Below are 25289 nucleotides of genomic sequence, written 5' to 3'. Positions count from 1 at the left end.
AATAGGCCAATATTTGCGCGAGATTGCGTCATAGCTTCAGCGACACCATTTTGTACTTTGATGAGCTGGCATCAACGGCATTAAACCGGGTGAAACCAGTTTGGTCGGTTTGATATACTAGCCACGGGGGTCCAACGTCCCACGGTCCTTTTTATATCAGACTCAGAGAGATACCGATCTACCACACACGGACAGGGTTGCTTTTTTTTGACCCAGATAATCTTATATTCCTTCCTTCGTGTCTGAAGATAGTGAAAAGCGCGAAGGGTATCTCTGATTTACTTCCCTCCCCGTTAAAAATTAAGTTAGAGGTATTTCATCGGGCAGGGAGCCAAAACTTACGAAATGGAAAATCAAAATTATAAAGGCAGTAATCCGACGACGCCTTTAGCCGAGGAAGAACCTGATTTCCAGCGCAACTCTACTCTCGACGAAAATATGGACGAAGAAGCGGCGGCCAAAGAGCATTTAACGTCGAGCGATCCCACCAAAGTTAAGTTCATTTCGGCAAATTCTGAATATACTAGGAAAAATGGGGATGCCAAAGTGGACATCGAGAATGTTCAGAGATCTGTCGGAATGGGAAAAGACGAGCTGATGAAATACGCCAATGATCCTTTTTGGATTCGCCTAAGAATGACCCTCTTCGTTTTATTCTGGGTCATTTGGGTGGCCATGTTGGTGGGTTCCGTGGTCATCATCTTCTTGGCTCCCAGATGTCCACCCGCGCCCCAATTAGATTGGTGGCAAAAAACGGTGGTCTATAAGACCTTGGTGGGCTCCTTCAAGGATAGTAACGGAGACGGTTACGGAGATCTGAATGGCCTGATTGAAAAACTAGATTATTTGAAGGAGAATCACGTCAATACCTTGCATTTAAACCCTATCAACCCCACCTCACCCAACCAATACGAATATGAAATAACCGACTTTAAGGCCATCAATCCTCGACTGGGAAACATGGAGGACTTTGAGAATCTCATCAAGGCTGCTGATGAAAGGGGTAAATACTGACTTGATCTAATTAAAGTTAAGTTAGGGCTATCCTTGATTAATTAATCCTATAATTAAATTAAATCACAGACATGAAAGTTATCTTGGAATTCATCCCAAACCATTCCAGTATCACTCATCCGTGGTTTTTAAAAAGCAAATCTAGAACGGAGCCTTACACTGATTATTACGTCTGGGCTGATGAGAAATCAGGAAGTCCTGATAAATACCCAAACAATTGGGTAAGCGAGTCAAATTTATTTTAATATAAAAATCAATTAATTAAGCCATTAATTAATTTATACAGAAAAGTGTTTTTGGAGACACTGCTTGGGTTTTTGACGAACAAAGAAAGCAGTATTATCTAAGTCAGTTTTTCCCCGAGCAAGCTGATTTGAATCTTCACAATCCTGATGTCCGAGCTGAGTTACAAGATATTCTCAAATTCTGGCTGGACAAGGGAGTTGATGGTTTTAAGATTAACCATGTTCAATTCCTTTACGAGTCTCAATCATTGGAGGATGAACCTGTTTTGAGTGACAATTCCGATGGAAAGGTATTTGTGAGTTAAAATTTATCTTTGTTGAGGATTAGATATTGCTAACATCACGCTTTAATTAAAATTAATTGAATTAAAATTAATTATTTTGCATGGAAAAAGATATGAAATGAATTTATAGTTTTGAACTTGTGACCTCCAGGCTTTAATTTATCTTTATCTGATAACTGGAAATTTTTTGGGGGGATCCAGTTTCTTTACTTTTTGATATGAAATCCAATATTGGGTCTTATCTGAGGTCAAATAAGTTCAAACTCCAAAAGTACAAGTACATATCATATCTCTTTCGTTTAGACAAATTTAATTTAACAATATATTTGTGAAACTGAATATGTTGTTAAGATATTCTACCCCAAAATGGCGCCCAAAACTGACTGAACATATACGGGGGGGGAAGGGGGGAGGGCGGCCATCTTGGGGTAGAAGTCACTCGCTATCTGAATGTTTAGAATGAGTGAGAGTTGATACTCTTTCTATTTGTGCTTTTTTTGGTTTAGTTTTAAGGAGAAAAGGTCAAAGGTCAAGAGATGCTTGTTTTTTTGATTGTGCAGTTTATTTTTTTCAATATTGTTTTTAGTACTAACATCTCAATTATTTATTTAATTTATTTTATTTAAGTTCAATTCATATTTCACGGTCTTTGTTGTCACCCTTTACTATCATTTAGTTTATTTATTTATACTCAATTAGCATGTTAAATCATTTGTTAATTACAATAACGCGGATCCTAGCTTTACTCATTCTTATACATCCAGTCCGAGTCTCTCTCTCTCTCTCTCTCTCTTCTCTCTCTTTATGCCCACAAAAGTATCCCTACTCTTCTAATTTGAGAAAGACTTATTTATTTTAATTAACAGCTTCTTTTATAATCAACCTATTTAATTTGGCATAAAAAATACCGCTAGCACGTTTTTAACAGCTAAAATTCTTAATTATAAACGGAATATTAATATTTCTTGATCAGCATGATTTCTCACTATCTCTCTTTATTTAATTAATAATTCTACTTTCTATTCAATTTCAATAAAATTTAAAGGAACTATATAATTAATAATCTTTCTCTAAAAAATTAGTCCCCTGAAAAATCTGGTTCTTTAAGTAGTTGCAGCTACGGTTTGTTTGTTTGTTTTTTGACCCTTTTTCCCCGTTAATTTTCAATTTTAGGTCTAAATTTCGCCTATTTCTGTGATATTCAACAGAAATATTTTTTGTTTTATGATATGTTCCATAAGTATGTCACTACCCATACTTCGTAATGTTAGAGGCTTAATGAGAGCTAGTTCAAGAACGACGTGAGAATTGACTACACTCAGTTTTGCAGTCCATTCTCCTCATTAGTCTGTACTAAGCCTTTTACAGCGCCTCACTAGGCGTCGCTTTACGAGAATCTATGACGTTTCACCTACATCACTTCATGACAAGCTCTCATTAACAAGTGACACACTTATGGAACATATCTTATAAACTTATGGTTTTATTTATTTAACAAGCCGTCGCGTGTTATACTAAGTTGTCGGTTGCTATTCAACTTCCCAAATTATTCTGTGTTGTTTCTCAGAACTAGCCTAGAACATTATTTAGATGTTCTTAATTTCATTATTGTTTGTAATGAAACATATTCCGTTTTGTCAGAATTAAAAATTAGTTTAAATTTAGTAGTAGAAGTTGAAACTCTCTAAAACCCAGATTTTTCACGAGACGGTACTTTATTTAAAACTTCTCTCTCTAAAACGTCATTATTTCTATAAAAATAACGGCATAATCAAAGAAATTCAATTTTCACCACCTCCCCCCCTTATCACCCAATGGCAGCATACTTTTATGGGCATTCCAGTTGATGTGAGTATAAACAAATAAATAATCAACTTCATTAATTAAAAAAAAAATCATTGAAACGTGTTTTTTAAGCTTGTTCGTTGCCAGTCAGTCAGTCAGTCAATGTTTTGTAGTAGATTTGTTTTCGTTAATTAATTTAATTAATATTGTAACTGGTGACAACATCATAATCAAATCATCATTAATTCTATTTTAATTGAATTATTTTCAAAGTTATTTAAATCTTTCTTTAATTTTTTTTTAATTAAAAATAAAAATGTAGAAAGACTACAATAGTTTGTCGCACGAACATACATTGAATCACCCGAATAATCTGGAGCAATTAAAAGAATGGCGGGCCTTTTTGGACGATTACGCCAATAGTAACGCGACAACCGAAAACCACAGGAGAGTTATCTTAACGGATGTTGTTAGCTCAAATGTTAATGAAACCGCCAAATATTTTGGAAACTCGACAAACCCCATCTCCGATATCCCGTTTTACTTTGGGTTGGACAATATGCCAAAGGGCTCTGAAGCTCTTCACTTGTCAACCGCGATTAAGGACTGGTTAGCGGTCGTTCCTAAAGGGTTATGGCCCAATTTTGTGGTAAATAACTAATTACTTTTACCATCCACGAGAGACCACGCAAAGAGAAGCTAATTTTAAATTCTTATATCTTTTTGGGGTCAATATATAGTTGGGTGGTTTTAGCAACGAATACAATTCCAATAAACCTCAACGTTTAGCGACCAAAGTGGGTCATAATTTTGTAGACGCGCTTCACGCCATCGCTACTTTAGTTAAAGGAACGCCTATTGTTTATTACGGCGATGAAATAGGAATGGAGAATGTAGAGATTGCCGATAGTGAAGCTATAGACCCAGTTGCGACTAGAACCAACACTGTAAGATGTTTTTTGTAACCGAAATTTCGGACTGGTCACTTAACATAACATAACATACGCGTTTCAGGAATCTTCCGATGTTGTTAAAACACCGATGCAATGGAACAATACAGCTCAAGCTGGTTTTAGTTCGGGTTCCAATACTTTCTTGCGCGTTAATGCTAATTACGAAACCATTAACGTTGAGGTAATGTTTATAGAAAGGTCAAAGGAACTATTTGCGCCTTGCTAACACATGGAGTTCATTTTTCTAGACCGAGAAAAACTCTGAAAGTTCGCATTTAAGTATATTTAAGCGACTGGTGGCCATGAGAAAGGAACCAGCCATTCAATTTGGTACAACTAATGTCAAGGACATTGGCAAAAATATCTTTGCCATGACCAGGATTCGTAAGGGGACACCCGGTTATTTGGTTCTAGTTAATTTTGGAGGAAATTCCACCGTTGTCGATGTGGCCTCTAAAATGGAGCAAATGCCTGATAATGGGAGAGTGGAGTTGGTTTCTTATCCATCTCCCGATGTACCCTTGTCCGATAAGGGACATCCCAAGGTGACATTGTCCTCCATACCATTAGGAGGAAGTCAAACCGCAGTTATTTCATTTGTTCCCAAAAGTGGGGATTAAAATTAATTGATAAAAGAAATGAAACGATTAATGAAGTAGAAGAAAAAGAAATTACTAATGAAGTAGAAAAATAAATAAATAAAATAGTATCTCATTGCAAATGTTGTCCATCTTATTTTTCACAGCAACTTGGCATGGTTAATTAATTAATTAATTAATTAGTAAGAAAATTAATTAAAATTTAATAAAAAAAACGCTGTTTATTGTTCAAAGAAAACAAATGGTTTTACACAAAGAAATGAAACTTGGTATTTTTAAAATGATATTGAATTGTATTATCATGGGATGAGTAAGGTCATAGTTCAAAAACAGGAATCTAGGAACTATAACCGATTCTTCACTCTGGAAAATCCGTTTGACAGCCTGGAAGGAATTCAATATTAACTTAGTTAATTTAACGCATTAAGTAAGAAATTAATTAATCATTTCTTACTGAGGGTTTCATAAACAATGGGTAATGTCTGTATCTCTTTGACCTCCATTTGGGGTCCAAAATCAACTTGACTACAAAAATCTTGCGTTTCAAAAGCAGCGTCTACCATATCCGTCCCCGAGTCTTTCTTTTCTTTTAGTTCGGTTTTGAACTGGAATTTTAATTTTTTTTTAATTTTATTTTAATTTAAAAGGGGAAAATGTTATTTAACTTATTTTTAATTACAATTTGATCAGGAACTAATTCCGAGAATCGTTCGGAATCTGTTGGTTCCGTTTTAATCTTCAAAAATTAAATAATGGAAATATTTTAAAATTAATTTTAATGAGAAAAAATTAATTTCTAACTTCTATTTGAGGCACGGTATCTTCACTAAGAAAATCTGTAGATGTTCCAGCAGACTGAAAAAAAAGGTACAGTTTAATTTAATTGTAGTTTAATTAAATTAAAGTCAATTATAAGATTTAAATTATTTTACAAAATCTGAGGTGTGAGGTTTTGTCTCCATTTCTTCGTAATCTTGTGGTTCTTGTTTAACCTGAATAATTAAAAGAGTTATTAGTTGGGTCATTTTTAGTAGTTAATTGGGATAATTACAGTTATACTGGAAGGGATTGCTACGGTGTCCGTTTCCGTCTCCGTTTTAATCTTAATAATAAATTGCAATTCATTAAAGGTTATTTTAAAATTAAAGGGAATACAACTCTACAAGGTGATATTGATATTCCCTTTAAAATTAAATAAGAACCTGAGTAATTGGAATAGTCGGTGTTGGTGTAACATCTGGAATTATTGTTTCCATTGAGCAATCCGGTGGTTTTGGTAAAATCTAAATTAATTAAAGTTAACTTAATTATAATTAAGGTTTCTTCTTTTCTGAAACTTTTAATAACAAATTTGCCCTCACTTTCGCTCTTTTAGCAGGATAGTAGCTCATCTTGGTAATATGCTAATTAATATACGGGTTAATAACACTAATTAAAATCAGTCCTAAATAATTAAAATTAATCACAAACGGTCCGGAACTTTCTCTTCGTCCGTTTCAACAACTGTCAAACTACTGCAGTACTGTGTGAAGTTGTGAACCGTCGCACTCGCTAGAGGTCACCACGAGTTAGTCAACGCGGGAAAGTATGTAAAAGGCGGGAAATTTCGGAAATCTTCGGAACACGTGGTAGGCCTTCAAGCACGAATAAATTCAAGTCAATATTTATCAAAAAAAACTTTTTAATGCAAAAATAATATTAATTACAGTTTATTATGATCAAGTAGACGATGTTTGTTAGAACTTTAAAAGTCATTTTTTTTGTTACATTTAACAAAATATAATGAGAAATAAATATAAAAAATGTTTGATGCCCTAGCTATAGCTTTTTTAAGTGAGGAAATGAGGGCTGTAAAAAACATTTCGCGAGACATTTCGGTCCAGCCGTTTATACATTTTTTTTTTTTTTTCGATTTTTAGATAGCGGCTGCCAGATTGAGTTTTACTGCAGAGCGGATAACATGGATCGGAAATTATTGGCGCTAACGGGACATTTCTTTTCTTTGTCAAACTGTTCACAGTCTCCTCCCTTCGAACCAAAGTCACGCGCTTGTCGAATATTTTTGCTCAAGAAGTTGGTTTTGACCGGACCGAAGCTAAAGTGAAATCAATGATAAGGTAATTAATATTTAATATTGAGTTTTTGGATAAGTATTTCATTTTGGTGGGAAGACTTACTTTAAGACACTGTCGATAATGTCCAATGGACTGAGCGCGCCGTTGCTTCTACCCTCGGTTTTAGTGGCGGCAGAACGGCCGATACTGCACATGGCCATGTTAAGGCAGGCGTTAGTGTCGATATTGTATTGACCCAAGATTTTGTTGACGTTAGTGGCGATATCGTCGATGGTCACGTCACCTCCATTATCTAAAAATAAAACAGAACAGAATTGAGAATCCACTTGTTATTCGAATGTCCGATAAAGATTAATGGCTAAAGTTCTCTTACTTCTGAAAGAGGTACTTGGTACCAAACCGAGACTGGAAAAGATTTGTGGGTAGAAGAGGGTTCCTAAAACTGCCAAACCTCCCAGAGCGGCGACGGTTCCCATGTTGAGCTTAAAAAGGCTGCTAGTTGAGCTCGATAAACTGGGGAAGTTTTCACCGAAAACGCCGTTGAAGAGAGACTTCATGTGTAACTTGTAGACGGGCATTCTCATTCCCAAATCGAACTGAACATCGGATAAGTACTAGTGTTACGATAAGTTCTCGTAACTTCTCGGTGATAATTACTTACGGACATATCTCCTAAAGTGTCCAAGAAACTTCCCAATTGTCTGTCATGTCCGACGGGGTTGACGACGTGGAATTCGGTCCTACTGTCGGCACCGACTGGTTTGTACGCGGGAGCTCTGAATCTGGTACTTTGGTTGGGGTCCCCGGCTGGGAAGGCGATGCCTCTGTTTTGTCTGGCTTCTTCGGCGGTCGTAGTTGGGTTAGATTTAACCTTCGAAGAGTCTGAAATAATTAGCCCGCTCGATTCCCTCGGTGGACTAGCCAAGCTGACGGCGAACAGCGTCAAAGATACGAGACATACAACGGATTTCATGGTGAATTATAACCTAGAGTTGATAAAGATAAAATAGCAACTGTTAGGTGGGTAATTTGTATCGCCTTATCTCTTGGGACGCTTCGAAGTCCTAGACTCATTACTTCGAAGTCCTTCGAAACCCTTGAACCCTTGCCTTATCTTTAAGACAAGTTTTCCAAACCCCTTGCTTTATCTCTAAGACGAAAGTTTCGCGAAACCTTCGCCTTATCTTTGTGTAAGCGCCTCAATAAAGTGTATGGAAGTTTATCTTTAACACAACTAGATCATGATCACTTAGCCCCATTACTCGAAGATAAACATTTTAACCGTCTTTCACGAAAAAGTGGTGAAAACGTTCGAGGCCACTAACCTGAGACGCGTTTCCTTCTTGGAGAGTTATATTAGACGTGGTTCGATCTAAGCGAGAGAGACTTCTTCTTTGGGTCTCCTTGAGGGGGGATTGTTTCTTATATAGGTCCGTACCTTTCCTCTGGCCGCGATCTAGGGGTTCCTTCTCCAACCAAAAGAGAAAAAAAAACACCCTCCCTTTTTAGCGCGGGAAAAACATCTTGTATATATTATCCGAATTAAGGTTCTCGCCCGCTTTCTCCGAGAATCTCCCAAAATAAATACACGCGGGTAGGGGAAATCCGTCTTGTAGGTAGAAGAACGTGAAACTAACCACCAATGGTTAACCCCCTTCCCCACCTTTAAAATATGATAAGGCGCGTTGGCTTGAATCAGTCGGTGTACGTATTTTTAACGCATTCAATCGGTGTTTCAAATTGACATTATAAATCGGTTTTAGAAGTCAAGTCGAGCGACAATGGTAAATGGAAAGCATTCCCGGTTTAACAATCTGATTAGAGATTTATCCGCGCTGTCTGGACTTTACGTCTCGCCGACGGTACCTTCCTTTAAAGGAAGAGTTTCACAAAATATATGACATCTTATAAGAAACGGGGTTTTGTCAAGCGCTCCTGAACATGAGCATAGTGAAGTCGGGGTTTGAAATTGTAATTTGTCTCATTAGTGGCATTTACTTTTGGGTTATATTCCCTCTTATTTTTTTTAAATAAATTTCTCCTGAAGTTACGATTTGTATTCAGTCAGGTGTACGAAACTGTTACTGTTAGTGACTTGCTTATCCATAGTTATTACATAATAAAAGTCCCAAAGCGTGAAACAGGTTCTGCCATTGCTAGGTATAATAATTCTCACAGCAATTACTAAAAGATCTTCGAGAGACCATTTTTCGTGAGACTCTCTCTTTACGATTATAACCTCTGATAACGGTAAAGTTATATTGCCTGTAGCAATTTTTCAATAGGTAGGCCGGTAGGTCGAGTCTGGCCCTTAGGGGTCTCTCTTGAGAATTCGAGTAAACAACTGTCTAGGGGTCACGGTCAAGGACATGAAGTTGATGACTTTAACTAGGGTTTCTTTGCACTATTGGAGCCCATAAGGGATACCTTGAATAGGTTTTTATTTAGTTTCTAGTAACGATGGATAGTTCTATATGTCTCTACAGAATTTTAGGTGCAGGAGTTCTTGACTTTCTAGGAATATCTTCGTAGATAAAAAATAGGCCAAAAAAAATGAAGCGCGTCTTATTTCTGAGAAAAATACCGCGGAGATAATTATAAAAACTTTCACCCCGGTGTTTTAATTTCTAGGTCAGCAGTGTTAAAACCTTGCCAATGAAAAAATAAAGCTATAAATATATTTATTTATTTATCGCGTTTTGGGTTCCATATGGCGCAATTTTAATATTAGACTTAAGTATTTATAATTAGCGTGGATCAAAGTTGAAAGCCGTTCGGTATATTTTTCAAAGCGCTCGCCCATAGGGTTTGTAAGCCTGCAGATTTTCCTTTAGCGTATTATCTCTGTTATTAAAATGAGTCAGATCGGAGTTTCCATATGTAATAAGTTAAAAATGGTACTTCTTAAAGTAGAACAAACGGAAAATCCAACGAAAACGAGTCAACAGCCTTTTTAACTCGCGTTTTTCTTTTTTTTCTTTATGAAAATAAAAAACTTTTACCAGGTAAAGATTACGACTCCCGTGTTGCGCGTTAACAATTTAGGACGCGATGAATTGGTTTCTTCGAAATGTATTCAATTTAATATTGTATAACCAATCTTCCTGTAGTGTCTTTCGAACAAAATATAGTCTTATCAACTTCAGGCACAATATAGTAATTATATCTCTCTATATTACTGTCGACTCTGGTCCCTGGACTATTTGCCCCCTCCTTCCCAAAGTTTTTAATTACTTTACACACCCTTTAATTTAATTGGACCAACAGTGGGCGAATTCTGTTCATGGTCAAGGTTGACCTAATAAGGAAATCCCTTATTTATTATTATTATTATTATTATTATTATTAGTAAGGGATATTTTTTAGAAGAACTAAATTAAAAACCATTCAATTTGAAATTATAGCTATAATATATCAATCCCTTATAATTGTTAGGAAGTTGTGGGGGTATTTTTCCTTGCATCCGAAAGTGAAATACCCGAGATCCGGATCTACCATTCTACCCTCTTCGTTTGTTTTTAATAACAGCGTAACAGCCCAACCCCTATATACAATCTGGGTCGAAGATAAGTCACTCGCGCTAACCCAATTTTCTTTTTCTATTCTAAAATCCAACGAAACCTTAGAGTAGAACAAAGCATTCCAAAGGCAGACTCTTCCCTTCCCTCTGCTATTAGGTTAAGTTGAATTTTGAAAAATAGCATACGTAACTTCATTTTTCAATTTTCGTCGGGGAATACCTAAGGAAATCCTATCTCTTTTCTATTCTGGTATTATTTTGGGTATTTTTAAATTAAAAACAACTTTATTTATAGACATCTTTTATTTAAAACAAAGCTGGTAGTATAAATTTACAGAAAAACAAATATGTGACATTCAGGTCTAAAAAAAGAAACAATATTCAAGGGTATCTTTATTCATTTTTTTGGCACATTTATTTTAGTATATTTAGGAACGTGCATTTTTTTTTTAAATAGCGTAAGTTTGTAACTTATCAATGTGGGTAAGTTATAAGCTTATGAAAATAGGTTTAATAGACATATGGAAAGCGTTGTTAGTTATTCAAGTATTTAGAATTTTAGTTGAGATTTTAATGAGATCTATACTTTAATTAATATACCCTGTTTCAAGCGTCTTTTAACTTCTATGTAAATTTGGCTTAGTTTTTTTTAACAAGTTTGTACTTTTTCACGACTTAAAAGCAATATGTTTAGGCAACATTTTTTTATTCTATTGCTAAATATAGCAAATATCAAATAGTATAGAGTTATATTTAATGCTTAAATTTTGAAAAGAGTAAATTTTTAAAAGGCATTAAACAGCCTTTAGAGGTAATTAATTAATTTTTTTTTCATTCTGTAAATATTGGTACATTGGTATGGTATTTATTTCGACTCCTCCTATCAAAAAATGCCGCTGCAATTGCGGCTAATATCGCTGACAAGGTCACGACCCCCAAGACAAGCCAAAGCGCGGTAAGACCTTTCAACCTATCATTTGGTCCAAAACCATACTGACTTTCCATTGGACTGAAAACCAAACCCAACCCAACCCCAAAACAATCAAATTAAGTTAATAAAGTTTCCCAAACTGGTTTGCACCATGCCGCCATGGTGCCAACTATATTTAAAATAAAAAAAAAAAAAACCCCCAAATGAAAGGATTTTTATAGTACCTGACATACTTTAATTCCTGAAGATCAACGGTAGTATTCCCTTTAGCAATTAAATTCCTTAGTCTAATTTGACTGCGTAAATCCTCTTCGTCCGTAACAATTCCACTTGGTTGGTAAAACGTCACCAACATCCAGTAACGAGATTCCTCCTCATTAATACTCAGCTTTGATTCTTGGATCCAAGAGAAAGGAACGTGAATAACTTCGGCTAGCCTTCTTGTAGCTGCACCTTCAATTTCTTCTAAGGTTTTAAAATGCTTTAACGTAACTTCCGCCGGAGTTGGCGACGAAATTTTAAACCACATTTGGCAACAATGTTCAAGTTTTTGCTCTTTAAAGGCCAACACATTAGGAATAGGAACGGAGGTCAAGCATAAGTTTTCACTTTGGCAATAAACTGTTTCGTACTCTGATAGAAACTGTGTCGAAAGAAAAATAACGTATTTAATTATAGTTAATATTTAAATTAATTAAATTAAAATTACTTGAAAGTCAATTTGAGAGTCTTTAGGACAGTCAAACCATTTTTCTTCAACTTTAATTTCAATACTGTTATTAATGCAACGATATTTAAAACAACTCGCTGATTTCTAAAAAAAAAATATCAAGTTTATAAAAAAAAATTAATTTAAAGATTAATTAAAAATTTACGGTAGAATTAATTTCGGTTATAAAACAAGAAGACTCTCTATCCGAACATTTTTCCACAGCATTTTTATAAATTCCGCATTTATGCACTTTACTAATCATTTCGCATTTGCTCTTGGTAGTATGATATAAATCACATCCGTATCTTTCTTCACTAAAATATTTTTTTAACTATTTAATATTAATGGGAAAATTAATTTAAAATTAAATTTTACTTCATAACGCAAGTGTAATCGTAACTACAATCTTCAAACTGAAGCAAATTACACCCGCTACCTAAAAAATTAAGCTTCAATAAAATTTTAATATAATTTATCGAGTTAATTAGCCTTATTCCTTATCAGCGCCACCTACCCATAGCGGCGACTTTGAGAACTACTGTAAGCGGCAAGCCAATCAGATGTCGCTAAAATCTGGTGACGTCACTGAGGAGCACTCTCGGGGGTCTTACCAAAAATGACGTCACCAGATTTTAGCGACATCTGATTGGCTTGCCGCTTACAGTAGTTCTCAAAGTCACCGCTATGGGTAGATGGCGCTGATCAGGAATAAGGCTAATTAGTATTTAATTACCCTTCCCCCATAAATAATTATCCGCGGCTGAATAATTAACTCTATACCATCCTGTTCCTTCAAATAAACTCAAAGTAATTGCGTCAATTGCTGTTAAATCCACCTAATTTTAAGGAGATGGTTGAATAATTTTAAAATTGGTTTATTTAATTATTTTTAGTTCGTTTTTACGTCAGTAATTCTAGGTGCCATTATACTGTAATGAAATATAATCGGATCCCAATGAGAACTTCGTAACATATTTTTTTCCTATAGATTAATCTATTTAATACTAATTTCAATTATTTATTATTTATTTTTATTTACTGGCAAATTCAAAATTGCACCAAAATCGGGGTCGTCACAACCAAAGTGTTTTTGCATTTTGTCAATAACAGTTGGAAGAATTATTACGTCTCTATTATTTTCTTTAACGACAACTTTTTGATCGTAACAATTTCCTGACGATTATCAATTAAAATTAATTAATTAATTGGGAACCAATTAGAATAACTACATTATTTTACCAATTGAATCACAGTCTTTAAAATATTTAAATAAATCGGATGAAAACCCTAATGTATGAAATAATTCGTGAATAGTTGCCTATTTAAAGAAAATAAATTTTTATTTGACGAATTTGATGTAATAATTATCACCACCAAGATGGCGGCTATCCGTCATCACCCCTAGATGGAGCTGTACTATGTAAGGTTTATTTACTAAGCAGACTGATGACGGCCATTAAGGGGTAAAACACCCCTACACTCACAAGAACACTTTTTTTGAAAGAGAATTTATCATTCTTTAAATGTTGCGGGCAAAAATTGACGAAACCCGCGATGGGACGATTATTTTTGCCTAATTGACAATGAGAGGAATAAGCCATAATATCCTGGGATTGGCAATTGTCGGTTTGTTTGACTGTGATGTACGCGACAAAATCTGAATTTGGGATTCCTGCTCCACTTATCAAGGATTGATTAGAAGGGATTTCGGATGCCAGGGTGTTATAGTGATTAATTCCCATCAGATGGTCATTAGGGATCTTAAAATTAACCATTAATTTCATCATAATTTAACTATTAAGCTAAAATGAGTTAATTACAATAAAGGAATCAATTTTATCTATGCAATATTCATTTTGGTAGTTTGAGGCCAGCACGGAGCATCTAAAAACATGAAAATTGCGTTGTAATACAACATTTTTATGACAAAATTATTGGCAATTAATTAAAAACGGACTTCTCGTTATTTCCATTCACGATAAAGTATTTTTTGCACGCTCTTTTACGCTTGAGGTAGAGGTTTCCCTTAACGCGTCTCACTTAAAAACAAATTTAAGTTCATTAACACGTCAATGCGAGATTTAAGTGAATATCGAGTAATTTCTAATACCAGCCAATAAAGTAGAAGTCTTTTCGACTGCATTACGAATAATTTCTCTTAATCGTTTGACTTCAACTGAGTTTAATGTCTCCCAGTTTGTTTCGTGAACGTGAATTCTTATCGGTAAGAATTCCAAATCAATCAGGGAGGCTTGAGTTTCAAGAACCGAAAATTTTAGCTGATTTAAAAGGTTTTCCGCTGACGAATTATCGTCATCGGAATAATCGTGAGAGCCCCAAACAAATTTGAGTATTAAAATAACGGCAAGGATTAGAATATTACAGATTCTACAGGAATTCATGGTGGGTACTTTTATTTTAATTAGATTAGAAAGGGATTTGGAAATCAATAAGGTGGGCTCCTAATTCTATCATTATTTTGAACCTGGTTGAACTTAAATAGCTTTGACTGAAAATATGTTTATATGTATACAGTTAAATGTCAAAAAAAGAGCACGTAAAAATTGTTGGTAAACAAACAAATAGTCATCCAACACGTGCTCTATTTCTATGTTTATAGCAGAAGACAGAAACTTGAAGGGTCCAAAACAACACAAACGTTGAGCTTCTACTCCAGTAATTATTTTTGCTTCTTGCCTCTAGCCAAAGCCCAAAGCTGTCGTCTGCTCAAATTTCAATATTACCAAATTCAAATGGCTTTAAAACACGTGGCGGATGGAAAGTCTGCTATGCAATTTGAAATTAATTTTAGCGGCCTAATTACTGTAGAATTGAGAGGGAAAGTATTAGTTGAAATAATTAAAAGTCTAATTTATCAAAGTGGTCAAACGCCTTTACCTTACGATCAAATAAAACGTTACGTTGAAACCGAACTAGCTAAGCCTCGTCTACTAGGAGCAAACAATGAAGTTTTTCAAGATGGCGGCGAAGAAGTCTCCGGCAAAATTGAAGAAATTTCAACTTCTTCGAAAGAATCCAACATTCCAGTAAGTTTTAAAAATTAAAAGGTAAATATAACGCCTCGCCATCATGGTAACTGTATGCCTGTCGTATTTTTTACTCTGCAGCGAGACTTTAAATTTGAATCAAATTTCCGTAAAATTCGTCAAGCTTACGAAACTCTAACGACACTCTTTGAGCATGTTAACGTTGTACTTGGTAACGAACTGTTTGACGCGCGTGAAGTTTTACTTTTTACGGGGGCCACTCAAGTGTCTCCGCGAGAACTTTATCATTTAATTCTACCCGATTTGAAGCAATCAGTTTGCAGCGAACACGATGATATCCCCAAGTTAACCTTTAAGGCTTGTATGGTTAGGGTTTTTCGCGAAATCGTCACTAACAATATCTTCTGGGAAAGTAGTTCCGAATGTGGAAACGTATCTTCCATTCAAAATATCTTCATTATGGTTAAAATGAGTCGCCAAGCTACCATGAGCGATCATATGGAACCTCAAATTAATTTTCAAATTCCCACCAAGGCCTACAAAACTGTCACTATGCCTATTAAACTGATATGTCCAATTTGCGAAGTCATTGCTAATGAGACTAAAGATATTAATGAAATTAGTAAAGCCATGAATAAGGTTTCAATTAGTGGGGACGAAGAGGCGGGTGATCAAATTTGGGTTAAAATTTTGCCAGTTGCTAAGGGATTTTCGAATTCTTTGTTGGGCAATGCGAAAAAGTAGCGGAAATAGGTCCAATTTTAAAGCCATATTCATTCCTTAACTGTTAAACCCATTGTTTTAATATTTAAGTATCCAATTAAAATCTACAGCCAAAAATTTCCTAAATTAATCAATAACTCAAAACTTTTTAAATTCCAATTGTTTTATTGAAATTTTAATCAATTACAAAAAGTTGCGTCTCCTGAATGATCAACCTTGTGGTTTTGATCGTAAAAGTTATACAAAGTTAATAAAATATAGACTAGAATCAAATACAATTATTAAATGAAAACATTCATTACTGGAACATAATTACTACACTTTAAGTGTCAAAATTCTATTGCCAATATAGTTTAGCAAATACATTTATGGGTATATATACAGTGATATGGAACCAACGAAATAAGTATATCGCGAAACGTTAATTTATTATTTGCGAAATGCCCATGATCCCGTTCTTTTCAAACAAACACCGGAATCGTTAAAGGTGGCTAATGATAGTCTATTAAGTTTCGAAGCCAATAGAGCTTCCGATCTAACTTTAATTGGCGTTGGCGGGACACCAAATTCTATAGGAATAGCGCGAATATTAGTTTAAGAAACGATCGAGACTTTCGTTAGTTTCATTTTTATACCATTATCATCGTGAAAAGGGCTTGTTAACCCAACTCCATCCACTTCATCCTCACTCCAAGAAGGTCTTTGTTTCAATTCATCAACGAATGAACTAATTAATATATCCATAAATTTCGCCTGTAAATTATATTAGACAAAATTTGACGAGGTTAAATATTTAAAGAAACATTTCGGTGTAACTTTACTTGTTTCGAGAAAACTTGCAACAAGTTGGATTCCCGTTTGTTCATGCCCTGAACTCGAAATTGTAGGAAAATACACGGGAAACAAGTGGGGCTTTCTGGTTTAGCTGGACAAGCGTAATCCCATGAAAAATCTTTGTACTTTAAGCTTAATATGACGCTCTGCGAAACAATTATAACCATTTTAGTAAAGTCCCATCCATTAATTAGCCTTATTCCTGATCAGCGCCATCTACCCATAGCGGTGACTTTGAGAACTACTGTAAGCGGCAAGCCAATCAGATGTCGCTAAAATCTGGTGACGTCATTTTTGGTAAGACCCGAGAGTGCCAGTCAGTGACGTCACCAGATTTTAGCGACATCTGATTGGCTTGCCGCTTACAGTAGTTCTCAAAGTCGCCACTATGGGTAGGTGGCGCTGATCAGGAATAAGGCTAATTGTATAGACTTTATTGAAAGCACTAACGTGATCTCCTTGATCAATTAAATGTACTCCTTCGCGATTTATCCCGACTAATATCGGTTGATCGTAATGATTTAAGAGCATGGCGAAACCTTTAGCTGGTCTTTCAATTTGCCCGGGGAAAAAGGCACTCCTTAATTATTAATTAAGTTTAAAATTAGGTGGTTCTATATTGGAATCGTTAATTTTAAATTATTTATACCCGTAAAAGGGCAAGGCCCAACAAAACTCTAGGTATTTTCTTAGCAGCTTGTACGATGTAGTTTTAGAGGGAATACTTTTAAACTGTTCCAGAACTCTGTGTTCAGCCCCGACTTTAGGTCCGAAACCCAAAAGATTCCAACTGGTTCGACACGCGTATTCGGGGAGGAACTCTGTTATTCTGTTTCTATATGGGGTTAAGGGTGTTTTAATTTTTAATACGTTATAAATTTGGGTTTCTGTTAGGGGTTGAGAGGAGGGTTTACTTAAAAAAGTCCGGAGTATGTACGTCTCTTTCGTACGATTCTAATTCCAATTTGGCTTGAATGCCGGCTAACATTTCGCAATCTTCATTGCGACAAACGTAACGCCCCTCCAAAATATTCCATTTTGCTTCTTCGTATAATAATTCCAAAATTTTCATATCAGTAATCTATTTTTACGGGTAAATGGTTAGGTCCTGTTTATTCGAGTATCTCCAATATGGCGTTACTGACTCTCATTTCCTCTTTCTTATCAAAGAAAACGTTTCTCTTAAAAACCAAAACGGGTTCTTCGGGTTCGGTAACGGTTGTACTATATTTGGCCAACATTTCTTCCCATTGTTGGCGCAAATTATAAGGCTTATGATGCGGTTTAAGCTGCAATTCTAAATTCTTAGAAATCATCCAAAGCGTAAAAATTTCTCTAGCAATGGGAGGTAAGGCTATCTCTTGTTCATCATTGAAAATCATGTCTAAGAGCTCCAAAGTTGAAACTTGGAAGACAGAATCAACTTCTAAACATAATCCCACTTTATTCATCAACAAAACGCAAAGATCTTGTTCTGAAAACGAAAATTAATAAGGCCGCGGAAGTCTTTATAGAGTGGTACCATAAGTTTATGGAACATATCTTATAAACTTATGGTGCTACTGATAGGGGAGGAACTACGGGGACGTGACGTCAATATAGAACTATCTCAGAATCTTTAGCGTGACGTCACGTCACCCATGCTGTGGGTCCATAGAACCAAAGCTGTACTAAACATGACGGCTCACTACCAAAGTTAAGCTAGTGACGTTTTACGTAGGCAGTGACGTCAAAACTGAGATAGCTCTATTGGTAGTCTGATTGTACGGCCTGAGCTGACGACTACAATATGGTCGCCAAAATCGAGGTAAGAAAAAGGTAGGTGTGACGTCACGAGGAAGTTCGTATTAGCATTTAACAGACTATAATAAGAAAGGGGAAAAGCTACGGGGACGTGACGTCAATATTGGTAGTCTAAATTGTATGGCCTGAACTGACGATTTCCAATACACCCTTTCGACAGGGAAAGGGGGGTAGGCAACCCTTAGTATAAGGAGATATACAAGGGGGTTGCTCCAGTACCGTGTTTGCGCACTCTCAGATCCAAAACTCCTACAGCGCAGGCGCTAAAAAGCGAGATGGAAGGCAGATTTTTACCCCGCGCCTTTCCCTCTTAGACTCTTCGAAAGAGTGTATATGGTCGCCAAAAGCAAGGTAAGACATAGAGTAGTGTCGGTAGAAAGGGGAGTAGACTGTCTATCCCTCCCTCTAGGCGCGCTTTTGTAAGAGGGGATACTGTACGCGCCTGGTAGGGGGGATGACACTGAGCTAAGAGATAGAAGGGTATAACGTTTGCATTACTCTATAGGAGGGTGTTACGTCAGGACAAAGTTCATAGTAGCAGGCTATAAGAGAGGCTGGTTTACTCAACTCTTTGCGTTTGATGTTTGACTACCGCGGTCAGTTGCTCTAGTTGTCCATTCATTACAGCTGTGAATGCTGCTGACTGAACAACGTGTCCCCGGTCTATTATTATACCAAGGTTGGGTCCCTCCCACTAATCCATGGGAAGGGGCATGTCCAGTGTTTTCTGGACAGGAATAATCTCGAGGCAAATGACGCGATTCCTCTCTCCTTGTTGCATTTCCTTGTTTTTTTTTTTAAAAAAATTGGAAAGTTAAACAAGTCAGTGATTGGTTGGAAGTGTTAGAAAAAACTACCAGTTATAGAGGGTGACTCTGTGGGAGGGTAATCAACGGGTATGACGGTGACGTAATTATGGCTAACATAGTTGCCCGCGACTGGATCAGGTCGTTTCATTTCTGTTAATTCCTCGGAGAATGGACTGTCGTCCAATTTTTCACTTTTCTATAAAATTTTAATTAGCAGCTATGAAAATTATTTATTATCATAAAAGAAACCAACAATGAAAAATTTTATAAAATGGTAAACAAAATGAAAGAATAGATGAAATTCAAATGAAACGCAATTCATGCAGCTGTTTTATAGTACGCTTACGTTTATCTTAAACCAGTATACCACCACCACATATAGTTTGCTCGCCGCTAGCCGCTCGTTAACTTTAAAGATGAAATTAACTAATCAAGCTTAAATTTAAATACTTAAAGCGAGAGGGGTAGGTAGGCGGGAAGTACGGATATCAATAGGGGGAAAGATATGATATCATATTTCAAAGTTTTCCTACCTCTGAACTCATTAAATTAAAAATAATTAACTATATTTGGGATTATAATTTATAAAGAATTATATTAACCCCCGCTCAAAGAAAACAGAAGCCAGGTATGAGTAACCTATCTTATCAGCCCCTTTGTTGTTCAATATTTGTGTGATGAGGATGCTTTAATAGAGAGAAAGGCGTGTTTAGTCTTTAAATTGTCTTTTATCTCAGAATTCCTTTAATTCATGAATATTTAGCGTAGAGATTATTATCTCCAATTTCTCAAAAGTCAGCCCTCCCGCTGTCTTTTGGGGCCAAAAAGGTATCGTCTGCTCTTTCAATTGTAAACAAACTAAACATTAAGCCTTGGTCTGAGATAAGCTATTATTTTGTACACGTTTAAATCTTCGCTATGGATGCGAAGCTCCGCGAATTTCGGCAAAGAAAAAAGGAAAATCTCAATAATTTACCGGATAAAAGTACAGAAACTCTAAATCAAGATAACCCACCCCAGGAAAGCGATATTGAAAGCGTTAGGCTTAGGAAAAAACGTCTTTTAGAAATGAGAAAATCTCAGCAGCAGCTTGAAGCCAATCAACCCGAACTCTTGGATAATATTCCCGTAAGAATTACGGCACTTAATTAATCAGAAACGTCATAAATAATTTAATTACAATTAAATTATCACGTAGTTAATGCCAGACTTGGAATGTCAAGAAGTTCCTGATCCTAATTGGAAACTCGTCTATACGGAGAGAACGTTAAAATTTGTGATATGGTGTTTATTAATGGCCTTATTTGTCGTATTTGAATTTGGTGCCGTCTTCTTTGTTCTTTCCGTCTTTTACTTTATGTATATTAACTTCCGGAAAACGCCAAAAAGACCGGGAGAATTAAGCGCTTATTCAGTCTTTAATCCAAATTTTGAAACCTTAAAAGGAACCGTTACGGCTGAACAATTTGAAAGGGAATTGGTTTACGGAGCTGCCAGTACCGTAGTGCATTAAGGCGGCGATATATTAGTCGTGAAAAATACCATTTTTATTGCGTTAATATTTACATTTTGTATAATATATACTAAAGAACGGGGCTCTGTTTGAATTATTTACAAAACAATAAAACCCGAGAAATAAAATTACTTCCGATAATGCCTGAGACTAGAAAAGCCTATTTAATATTTTAATTTAATTTAATTTAACTTTTTATACATTTTGCTATAATATGACGAAACAAGGTACCTTTAGTTTCTTACCAATTAAAAAATACAAATCATTTAATTTAGATTAAGAAATAAATTATCACGAATTTGAAGATAGGGAATTTCTAGTTGACTCGGCTAACTCCTTCAATTGAGCGTAACTCGAAAACGATAGACTTTTTAAACCTAGATTATCAATCTAAATTGATATAATTAATTAATTATTAGTTAAAATAGATTTAATTTAAGGAAAATTATTATTATTATTATTTACTTTTAGGCCATAAGCTTCGATATCAATTAAAAGTTGTATTCTAATTTTATCATCGTCACTAACGGCAACTTGAGAGTTGATATTGGTGGGTGTTCTCTCTCTGGCTTTCCTTAATATTTTCATACTATCCTCTACTCTTTTAACCGAATGTAAAACGTCCCTAGTTACCGTTAGATATCTGAGAAGTTGTATTATTTAAAAAAAGATAATTAGTTTTTTTTTTAAGGTAATTTTCTGTTAATTATAATATTAATTACTGTTCAGTTAGTCGGTCTACAACTTGGCCACTCCATAACTGATAAGTATCCCGGGATAAATAACCCTGATGCGTAGAGAGGAAATTTTCCAAAGGGTTAAAGATAATATTAACGTAATTGGAGGGTTTAGTCGGGACCTGAAAAAAAAAAAATTTTAATTTAATTTAATTGTTTATCAAGTTAATTAATTAATTAATTAGGATCTATTACTTCTTTATTAGTTTTTCTATATAATCTGGGTATATCAGGAACTTGTTTAAGGTTCAGAGCGCAATGATTGGCTATTTGCTTAGTAATTAATTTTGCCAAAGTGTTTAGCAGATCGTTTAATTTCAATATTGATTCTTCCAAACCACCTGATTTAATTAAAAGAAATTATTAATTAATTATTAATCGTAAAACGTCCATTCCACTTTAAGAAAGAGCTAAAACCTTTTAAAATATCAGTGTTAGTGAAGCCCCGAGTCATTAATATTGGACAGATCACTTCCTTAAAATATAAAGGCACCTGAAATTAATACAAAAAATTAATTAACCAATGGAAAAATTAAAATTAAAAAAAGAACTTAAATTTTTATACCTTTAACTGTAAAGTTTCAATGTCTTGAACTAACATTACAAGATGGGCTACGTCAAATTTCTTTTCCAAATATGATGGGCCATTAGACGTTGTAGTTTCTTCAAAATTTTGTTGGTTATTGGAAGAGTTTATAGTAATCTAAATGAGAAAAGAAATCTATTTATTTATTTATTTATTACGGATTAATTTAATTTAATAAATAAATAATTAATTATTAAACCTCGTTAGAGGTGGCTTCTTTAGCCCATAAACAAAATCGGTTTAAAAGTTGCAAAGTTAATTTCCAAAATCTATGGCTCAATTTTGGCAGAAAAATATCCCTGGACCAACATTTTTCTACGCAATTCATTAAAACTTGCGTAATAATTAATTTATAATCAGATCCCTCCTTAGATAATTGGTAATCTTTTGAAAGGGAATTTTCAAAAGTACCGGCAATCTTTGGAAACCTTTAAATTAAAGAAAAGCCCATTTAAAAAACAATTTTCTTTTAAATGAATGAATGAATGAATTAATTTAACTGACTGAATTTGAAAATAAACTGGCAAATTCCATTTATTCTTGAATCCAATATAAATACGACTGGATTTTAATTTATCCTTGATTTCTTGGTTGGGACACAAATTTTCAAAATCCGCAATAAATTCTTCACTGGCCAAATAATATTGATGGAATTGCTGAGGATTTCCTGGTGAAAATATAACGGGGACTCTGCTCTCTAAATTAAGAATCATTTCGGGGAAAATAACTTCCACCAAGAAATCATATCCTATAATCGCTTCCGTTAATCTACAGGAGTTGAAATAATTAAATTATTTAATACTAATTAGTTAATTAATTAATTACCCAGTTGGAGTTGTTGTTAAATCTATCAGATGTTTACACTTTAAAGGAACGAAACTTAAAAGTTCCTTGTACATTTTTTCAATTCCCATTTTGAGATTATTTTCAGTAATTATCTGAAACATTTTAATTATTAATTAATTAATTACTTAAGGGGGGGGGATATAATTTTTAATTAGTAAGTTACATTTTCCAAATAAGGCTGCAAAATCTTGTTGAGAAATAATTTCTCTATCTCCTTTGATTTTCCTAACGAGCTATTTATTCTCAGAACAAATTCAAGTTTCATTCTAGCATTTTTATTTAAAGCAATTAGGAAAGCCTCGTTTAAATATGTCTGAAGCGAGTTGGAGATTTTCCAAACTTTCTGAAAACATAAAGATATTTTTTTATTTATTACGTAAGATTCGTGTCTTTTTGAAGTTTTTTCTATTAAAATTTACTGGTTTTAGTTCTTCCGTTAAAGGAAGGCTAGGGATTTCGTTTAAATGAACTTGTACATCTATTAATTCATTAGCTATTCTTTCTATAACACTTTCTACTGGTTCGGTGCTTTTGCTGAAATATAAGAGCACAGTTTTTAATTAAAAAGTTTGCTAAAACAATTTTACAATATTTTGGTTTACTCTTGATAAAGTTCATCAGAAGTAAATGGCGATAATTGAGACATTTTCTCAAGTTTTTGTACTCCGTTTAAAACTGTTGATATTCTTTGTAACGTTAACTATAAGAGAAGTGAATAAGTAGGGAAATAGTAATACAAATGGTTCAATTTGGTTTACCTTCTTGTCTCTCAACTCTTTTTGACGTTGAACATGGTGATAAGCAGTTTCTAACGCTTCATCCAAGGAAGATTTGACAAGCTGCGATAATACCGATTAGCTAAATAATAATAAGACTTTAAAATATACGTACAAGCACTTCTTCTCTTAGTTGACCAAGTGGAATACATAGGTTGTTGATAGATTTATCTAATCCGGCCTGACAAAACAATTAATTGATCATTTAGTATATTTATTTAGACTAAAACTTATTTTACCAAATTAGTTGAAAGATTAACAAAATCAGCGTAATCCTGATTTATCAACTCCACCATGGAAGATTTTAGAACTTTCAAGTAAGTTGTAAGATCATCCCTCAGTTTTTCTAGCGACGCGTATTTACGGTGTTCACTGACAAACTTGTCAACGGAAAAACTTTCCTATTATTTTAATGATAATTATATTATTTTGATTTAAAATCAAACCCCAATTAGCCGGCTTCCATATCACCAAGCCTTGGTTAATTCTCTCACATTCATGAAATCATCCTTGTTGAAACATAAAGTTAAGTTCTTAGTTACCGCTTCGCTATTGGAAAATTGGGTATTCATGACTAATTTTTTAAGAAACTTAACACCCATTCGATCAAAGTAATTAAAAATCCATAAGCTTTGCTGTTATGTTATTGTCAGAGTGACTCTAAGACCAGAGCACTGAGAGCAGTCACCACTCACCAGGGTAGGATAGCGGTGCTGGAAATATTAAAAGTTTCGTATTGACCCGCAAAATTTGAAAATTGAAAGTGTAGGTCTAGGTATAATAATTATGTTTGAGAGAAGTGTACCACAAAGCGAGGACGTGGTCTCAGTCACGTCAGTCCCAGAATTTAAACATAAACTAAAACTGTACCTTAACCTGTAAATTTGCATTTCTATTTTGTATTTTTGTATATTTCTGTATATTTTCTTTTTTTTTCCCTATGGAGCTGTATGACCTTCTGATAGGGTTCTAGCTCGTCAAATAAATGGAGCAAAAAAAAAAAAAAAATGGTTTCGTGATTCTTAAAAACATCGGAAAATTTGGAGCAAGGTTAGTAAACCCTCATCATTACTATTTGTAAAGGATTTAGTACCAATCAGTTATAAAACTGAGCCCACGGTGCGAGGCCCAATCTTAGTTTTATGAGCAGGATAGCGAGCGAAGGGGATGAGCTATGCCTGGTATATAAGTGAGAGGGGGAAGAGGGAGAGGGGGGCTTCCCGCTTGGGAGAAGAGAGAGAGAGGAAAGAAAGGTAGTTTAAATTTCGCGGGCTTTTTGAGTGAAGGAAACAAGATGATAATTTTCGTGAAGCTGTCGCTGATACATCAGAATATGCTGGATGGTTAGGTTCGGTTTTGTAAAATAGAGGGGGTGGTTTGCGTCATAGTACTTTCTGGTTTAGGGGATTCAGGATTTTGTTTTAGATACATTAAAAAATTTAAAAATTATACTTTAGTGCGGTGAACAATTTAGTTCCATTAATATTATTTGAAATGTGACGTTATTAGAAATTAAGGGGATACACTACACGACTG

At 34.8% G+C, this 25289-nt stretch overlaps 8 protein-coding genes across 13 annotated transcripts; 3 read left to right on the top strand and 5 right to left on the bottom strand.

The window, feature by feature from the left end:
* The first annotated feature begins 140 nt into the window (after nt 1–140).
* Nucleotides 141–5002, top strand: LOC149717814 (maltase A3-like). 4 transcript variants are annotated; one of them, XM_089840741.1, is made up of 8 exons: nt 141–1003; nt 1084–1235; nt 1301–1549; nt 3365–3391; nt 3651–3977; nt 4069–4275; nt 4343–4462; nt 4530–5002. In XM_089840741.1, the coding sequence occupies exons 1-8, from the start codon at nt 346–348 to the stop codon at nt 4899–4901; spliced, it is 2112 nt and encodes a 703-aa protein (XP_089696867.1). In that variant the 5' UTR covers nt 141–345; the 3' UTR covers nt 4902–5002. The 4 variants fall into 4 exon arrangements, with proteins under 4 accessions (XP_089696867.1, XP_089696866.1, XP_089696868.1 ...); XM_089840740.1 differs by having other exon boundaries at nt 1301–1555; XM_089840742.1 differs by lacking the exon at nt 3365–3391 and having other exon boundaries at nt 142–1003; nt 1301–1555.
* Nucleotides 5003–5077: 75 nt separating this feature from the next.
* Nucleotides 5078–6416, bottom strand: LOC149717813 (uncharacterized). Its single transcript, XM_089840768.1, has 8 exons — nt 6242–6416; nt 6083–6163; nt 5932–5982; nt 5813–5872; nt 5682–5735; nt 5560–5616; nt 5335–5485; nt 5078–5264 (listed from the first exon to the last, which is right to left on the bottom strand). Exons 1-8 carry the CDS (start codon nt 6269–6271, stop codon nt 5239–5241), a joined length of 510 nt encoding a protein of 169 aa, XP_089696894.1. The 5' UTR covers nt 6272–6416; the 3' UTR covers nt 5078–5238.
* A 127-nt stretch (nt 6417–6543) lies between these two features.
* Nucleotides 6544–8439, bottom strand: Desi (DM4/DM12 domain-containing protein Desiccate). Its single transcript, XM_089840765.1, has 5 exons — nt 8281–8439; nt 7617–7941; nt 7329–7551; nt 7058–7247; nt 6544–6975 (listed from the first exon to the last, which is right to left on the bottom strand). The coding sequence occupies exons 2-5, from the start codon at nt 7926–7928 to the stop codon at nt 6822–6824; spliced, it is 879 nt and encodes a 292-aa protein (XP_089696891.1). The 5' UTR covers nt 7929–7941; nt 8281–8439; the 3' UTR covers nt 6544–6821.
* Nucleotides 8440–11152: 2713 nt separating this feature from the next.
* On the bottom strand, nt 11153–14717 carry LOC149717811 (ciliated left-right organizer metallopeptidase-like). 2 transcript variants are annotated; one of them, XM_089840747.1, is made up of 13 exons: nt 14229–14717; nt 14076–14157; nt 13939–14002; nt 13603–13878; nt 13358–13436; nt 13158–13291; nt 13023–13100; nt 12852–12954; nt 12494–12554; nt 12282–12432; nt 12116–12220; nt 11640–12049; nt 11153–11484 (listed from the first exon to the last, which is right to left on the bottom strand). In XM_089840747.1, the coding sequence occupies exons 1-13, from the start codon at nt 14518–14520 to the stop codon at nt 11307–11309; spliced, it is 2013 nt and encodes a 670-aa protein (XP_089696873.1). In that variant the 5' UTR covers nt 14521–14717; the 3' UTR covers nt 11153–11306. The 2 variants fall into 2 exon arrangements, with proteins under 2 accessions (XP_089696873.1, XP_089696871.1); XM_089840745.1 differs by having other exon boundaries at nt 11631–12049; nt 14229–14714.
* Nucleotides 14718–14740: 23 nt separating this feature from the next.
* LOC149717810 (MAD2L1-binding protein-like) lies at nt 14741–17521 on the top strand. The gene is made up of 2 exons (XM_089840763.1): nt 14741–15165; nt 15247–17521. The coding sequence occupies exons 1-2, from the start codon at nt 14872–14874 to the stop codon at nt 15868–15870; spliced, it is 918 nt and encodes a 305-aa protein (XP_089696889.1). The 5' UTR covers nt 14741–14871; the 3' UTR covers nt 15871–17521.
* Nucleotides 15995–19970, bottom strand: Bili (FERM domain-containing protein 8 Bili). Of its 2 annotated transcripts, XM_089840750.1 has the most exons (11): nt 19829–19970; nt 19642–19703; nt 19344–19491; nt 19055–19270; nt 17829–18157; nt 17598–17764; nt 17333–17518; nt 17134–17263; nt 16671–16829; nt 16485–16602; nt 15995–16418 (listed from the first exon to the last, which is right to left on the bottom strand). In XM_089840750.1, the coding sequence occupies exons 3-11, from the start codon at nt 19441–19443 to the stop codon at nt 16279–16281; spliced, it is 1545 nt and encodes a 514-aa protein (XP_089696876.1). In that variant the 5' UTR covers nt 19444–19491; nt 19642–19703; nt 19829–19970; the 3' UTR covers nt 15995–16278. The 2 variants fall into 2 exon arrangements, with proteins under 2 accessions (XP_089696876.1, XP_089696875.1); XM_089840749.1 differs by lacking the exon at nt 19642–19703.
* A 243-nt stretch (nt 19971–20213) lies between these two features.
* Saysd1 (SAYSVFN motif domain containing 1) lies at nt 20214–20966 on the top strand. Its single transcript, XM_089840767.1, has 2 exons — nt 20214–20423; nt 20494–20966. Exons 1-2 carry the CDS (start codon nt 20214–20216, stop codon nt 20806–20808), a joined length of 525 nt encoding a protein of 174 aa, XP_089696893.1. The 3' UTR covers nt 20809–20966.
* Cog2 (conserved oligomeric Golgi complex subunit 2) lies at nt 20821–24776 on the bottom strand. Its single transcript, XM_089840739.1, has 16 exons — nt 24248–24776; nt 23993–24154; nt 23869–23934; nt 23736–23816; nt 23580–23677; nt 23397–23511; nt 23141–23320; nt 22957–23069; nt 22636–22899; nt 22331–22559; nt 22111–22248; nt 21963–22038; nt 21741–21886; nt 21531–21667; nt 21274–21451; nt 20821–21198 (listed from the first exon to the last, which is right to left on the bottom strand). The coding sequence occupies exons 1-16, from the start codon at nt 24353–24355 to the stop codon at nt 21100–21102; spliced, it is 2190 nt and encodes a 729-aa protein (XP_089696865.1). The 5' UTR covers nt 24356–24776; the 3' UTR covers nt 20821–21099.
* Between the last annotated feature and the right edge of the window lie 513 nt (nt 24777–25289).

The sequence above is a fragment of the Phalangium opilio genome, unplaced genomic scaffold (assembly GCF_054372755.1).
Source record: "Phalangium opilio isolate 3A_F unplaced genomic scaffold, DU_Popi_V2 ptg000003l_1, whole genome shotgun sequence".
Taxonomy (NCBI): Eukaryota; Metazoa; Arthropoda; class Arachnida; order Opiliones; family Phalangiidae; genus Phalangium; species Phalangium opilio.
The sequence above is the reverse complement of the archived record's forward strand: the minus strand, read 5'-3'. Positions and strand labels throughout refer to the sequence as shown.

Coding starts and splice junctions, on each gene's coding strand:
- Desi (XM_089840765.1), bottom strand. CDS start 7,928: ATGAAATCCGTTGTATGTCTCGTATCTTTGACGCTGTTCGCCGTCAGC. Junction 7,552..7,616: donor ACACTTTAGGAGATATGTCC/GTAAGTAATTAT, acceptor TCCGATGTTCAG/TTCGATTTGGGAATGAGAAT. Junction 6,976..7,057: donor ATTATCGACAGTGTCTTAAA/GTAAGTCTTCCC, acceptor ATTTCACTTTAG/CTTCGGTCCGGTCAAAACCA.
- Saysd1 (XM_089840767.1), top strand. CDS start 20,214: ATGGATGCGAAGCTCCGCGAATTTCGGCAAAGAAAAAAGGAAAATCTC. Junction 20,424..20,493: donor AACTCTTGGATAATATTCCC/GTAAGAATTACG, acceptor ATTATCACGTAG/TTAATGCCAGACTTGGAATG.
- LOC149717814 (XM_089840740.1), top strand. CDS start 346: ATGGAAAATCAAAATTATAAAGGCAGTAATCCGACGACGCCTTTAGCC. Junction 1,236..1,300: donor ATAAATACCCAAACAATTGG/GTAAGCGAGTCA, acceptor TAATTTATACAG/AAAAGTGTTTTTGGAGACAC. Junction 4,463..4,529: donor ACGAAACCATTAACGTTGAG/GTAATGTTTATA, acceptor TCATTTTTCTAG/ACCGAGAAAAACTCTGAAAG.
- LOC149717813 (XM_089840768.1), bottom strand. CDS start 6,271: ATGAGCTACTATCCTGCTAAAAGAGCGAAA. Junction 5,617..5,681: donor ATACCGTGCCTCAAATAGAA/GTTAGAAATTAA, acceptor TAATTTTTGAAG/ATTAAAACGGAACCAACAGA. Junction 5,486..5,559: donor AATTAGTTCCTGATCAAATT/GTAATTAAAAAT, acceptor TTAAAATTCCAG/TTCAAAACCGAACTAAAAGA.
- LOC149717810 (XM_089840763.1), top strand. CDS start 14,872: ATGGCTTTAAAACACGTGGCGGATGGAAAGTCTGCTATGCAATTTGAA. Junction 15,166..15,246: donor CGAAAGAATCCAACATTCCA/GTAAGTTTTAAA, acceptor TTTACTCTGCAG/CGAGACTTTAAATTTGAATC.
- LOC149717811 (XM_089840745.1), bottom strand. CDS start 14,520: ATGAATTCCTGTAGAATCTGTAATATTCTAATCCTTGCCGTTATTTTA. Junction 14,158..14,228: donor GACTTCTACTTTATTGGCTG/GTATTAGAAATT, acceptor TTTGTTTTTAAG/TGAGACGCGTTAAGGGAAAC. Junction 12,955..13,022: donor TGGCACCTAGAATTACTGAC/GTAAAAACGAAC, acceptor CCTTAAAATTAG/GTGGATTTAACAGCAATTGA.
- Bili (XM_089840749.1), bottom strand. Junction 18,158..19,054: donor TCAAACATCAAACGCAAAGA/GTTGAGTAAACC, acceptor TTTCGTTTTCAG/AACAAGATCTTTGCGTTTTG. Junction 17,264..17,332: donor TGGGCCTTGCCCTTTTACGG/GTATAAATAATT, acceptor TTAATAATTAAG/GAGTGCCTTTTTCCCCGGGC.
- Cog2 (XM_089840739.1), bottom strand. CDS start 24,355: ATGGGTGTTAAGTTTCTTAAAAAATTAGTCATGAATACCCAATTTTCC. Junction 23,817..23,868: donor AACTAAGAGAAGAAGTGCTT/GTACGTATATTT, acceptor GTATTATCGCAG/CTTGTCAAATCTTCCTTGGA. Junction 23,070..23,140: donor TGCAGCCTTATTTGGAAAAT/GTAACTTACTAA, acceptor AAAATGTTTCAG/ATAATTACTGAAAATAATCT.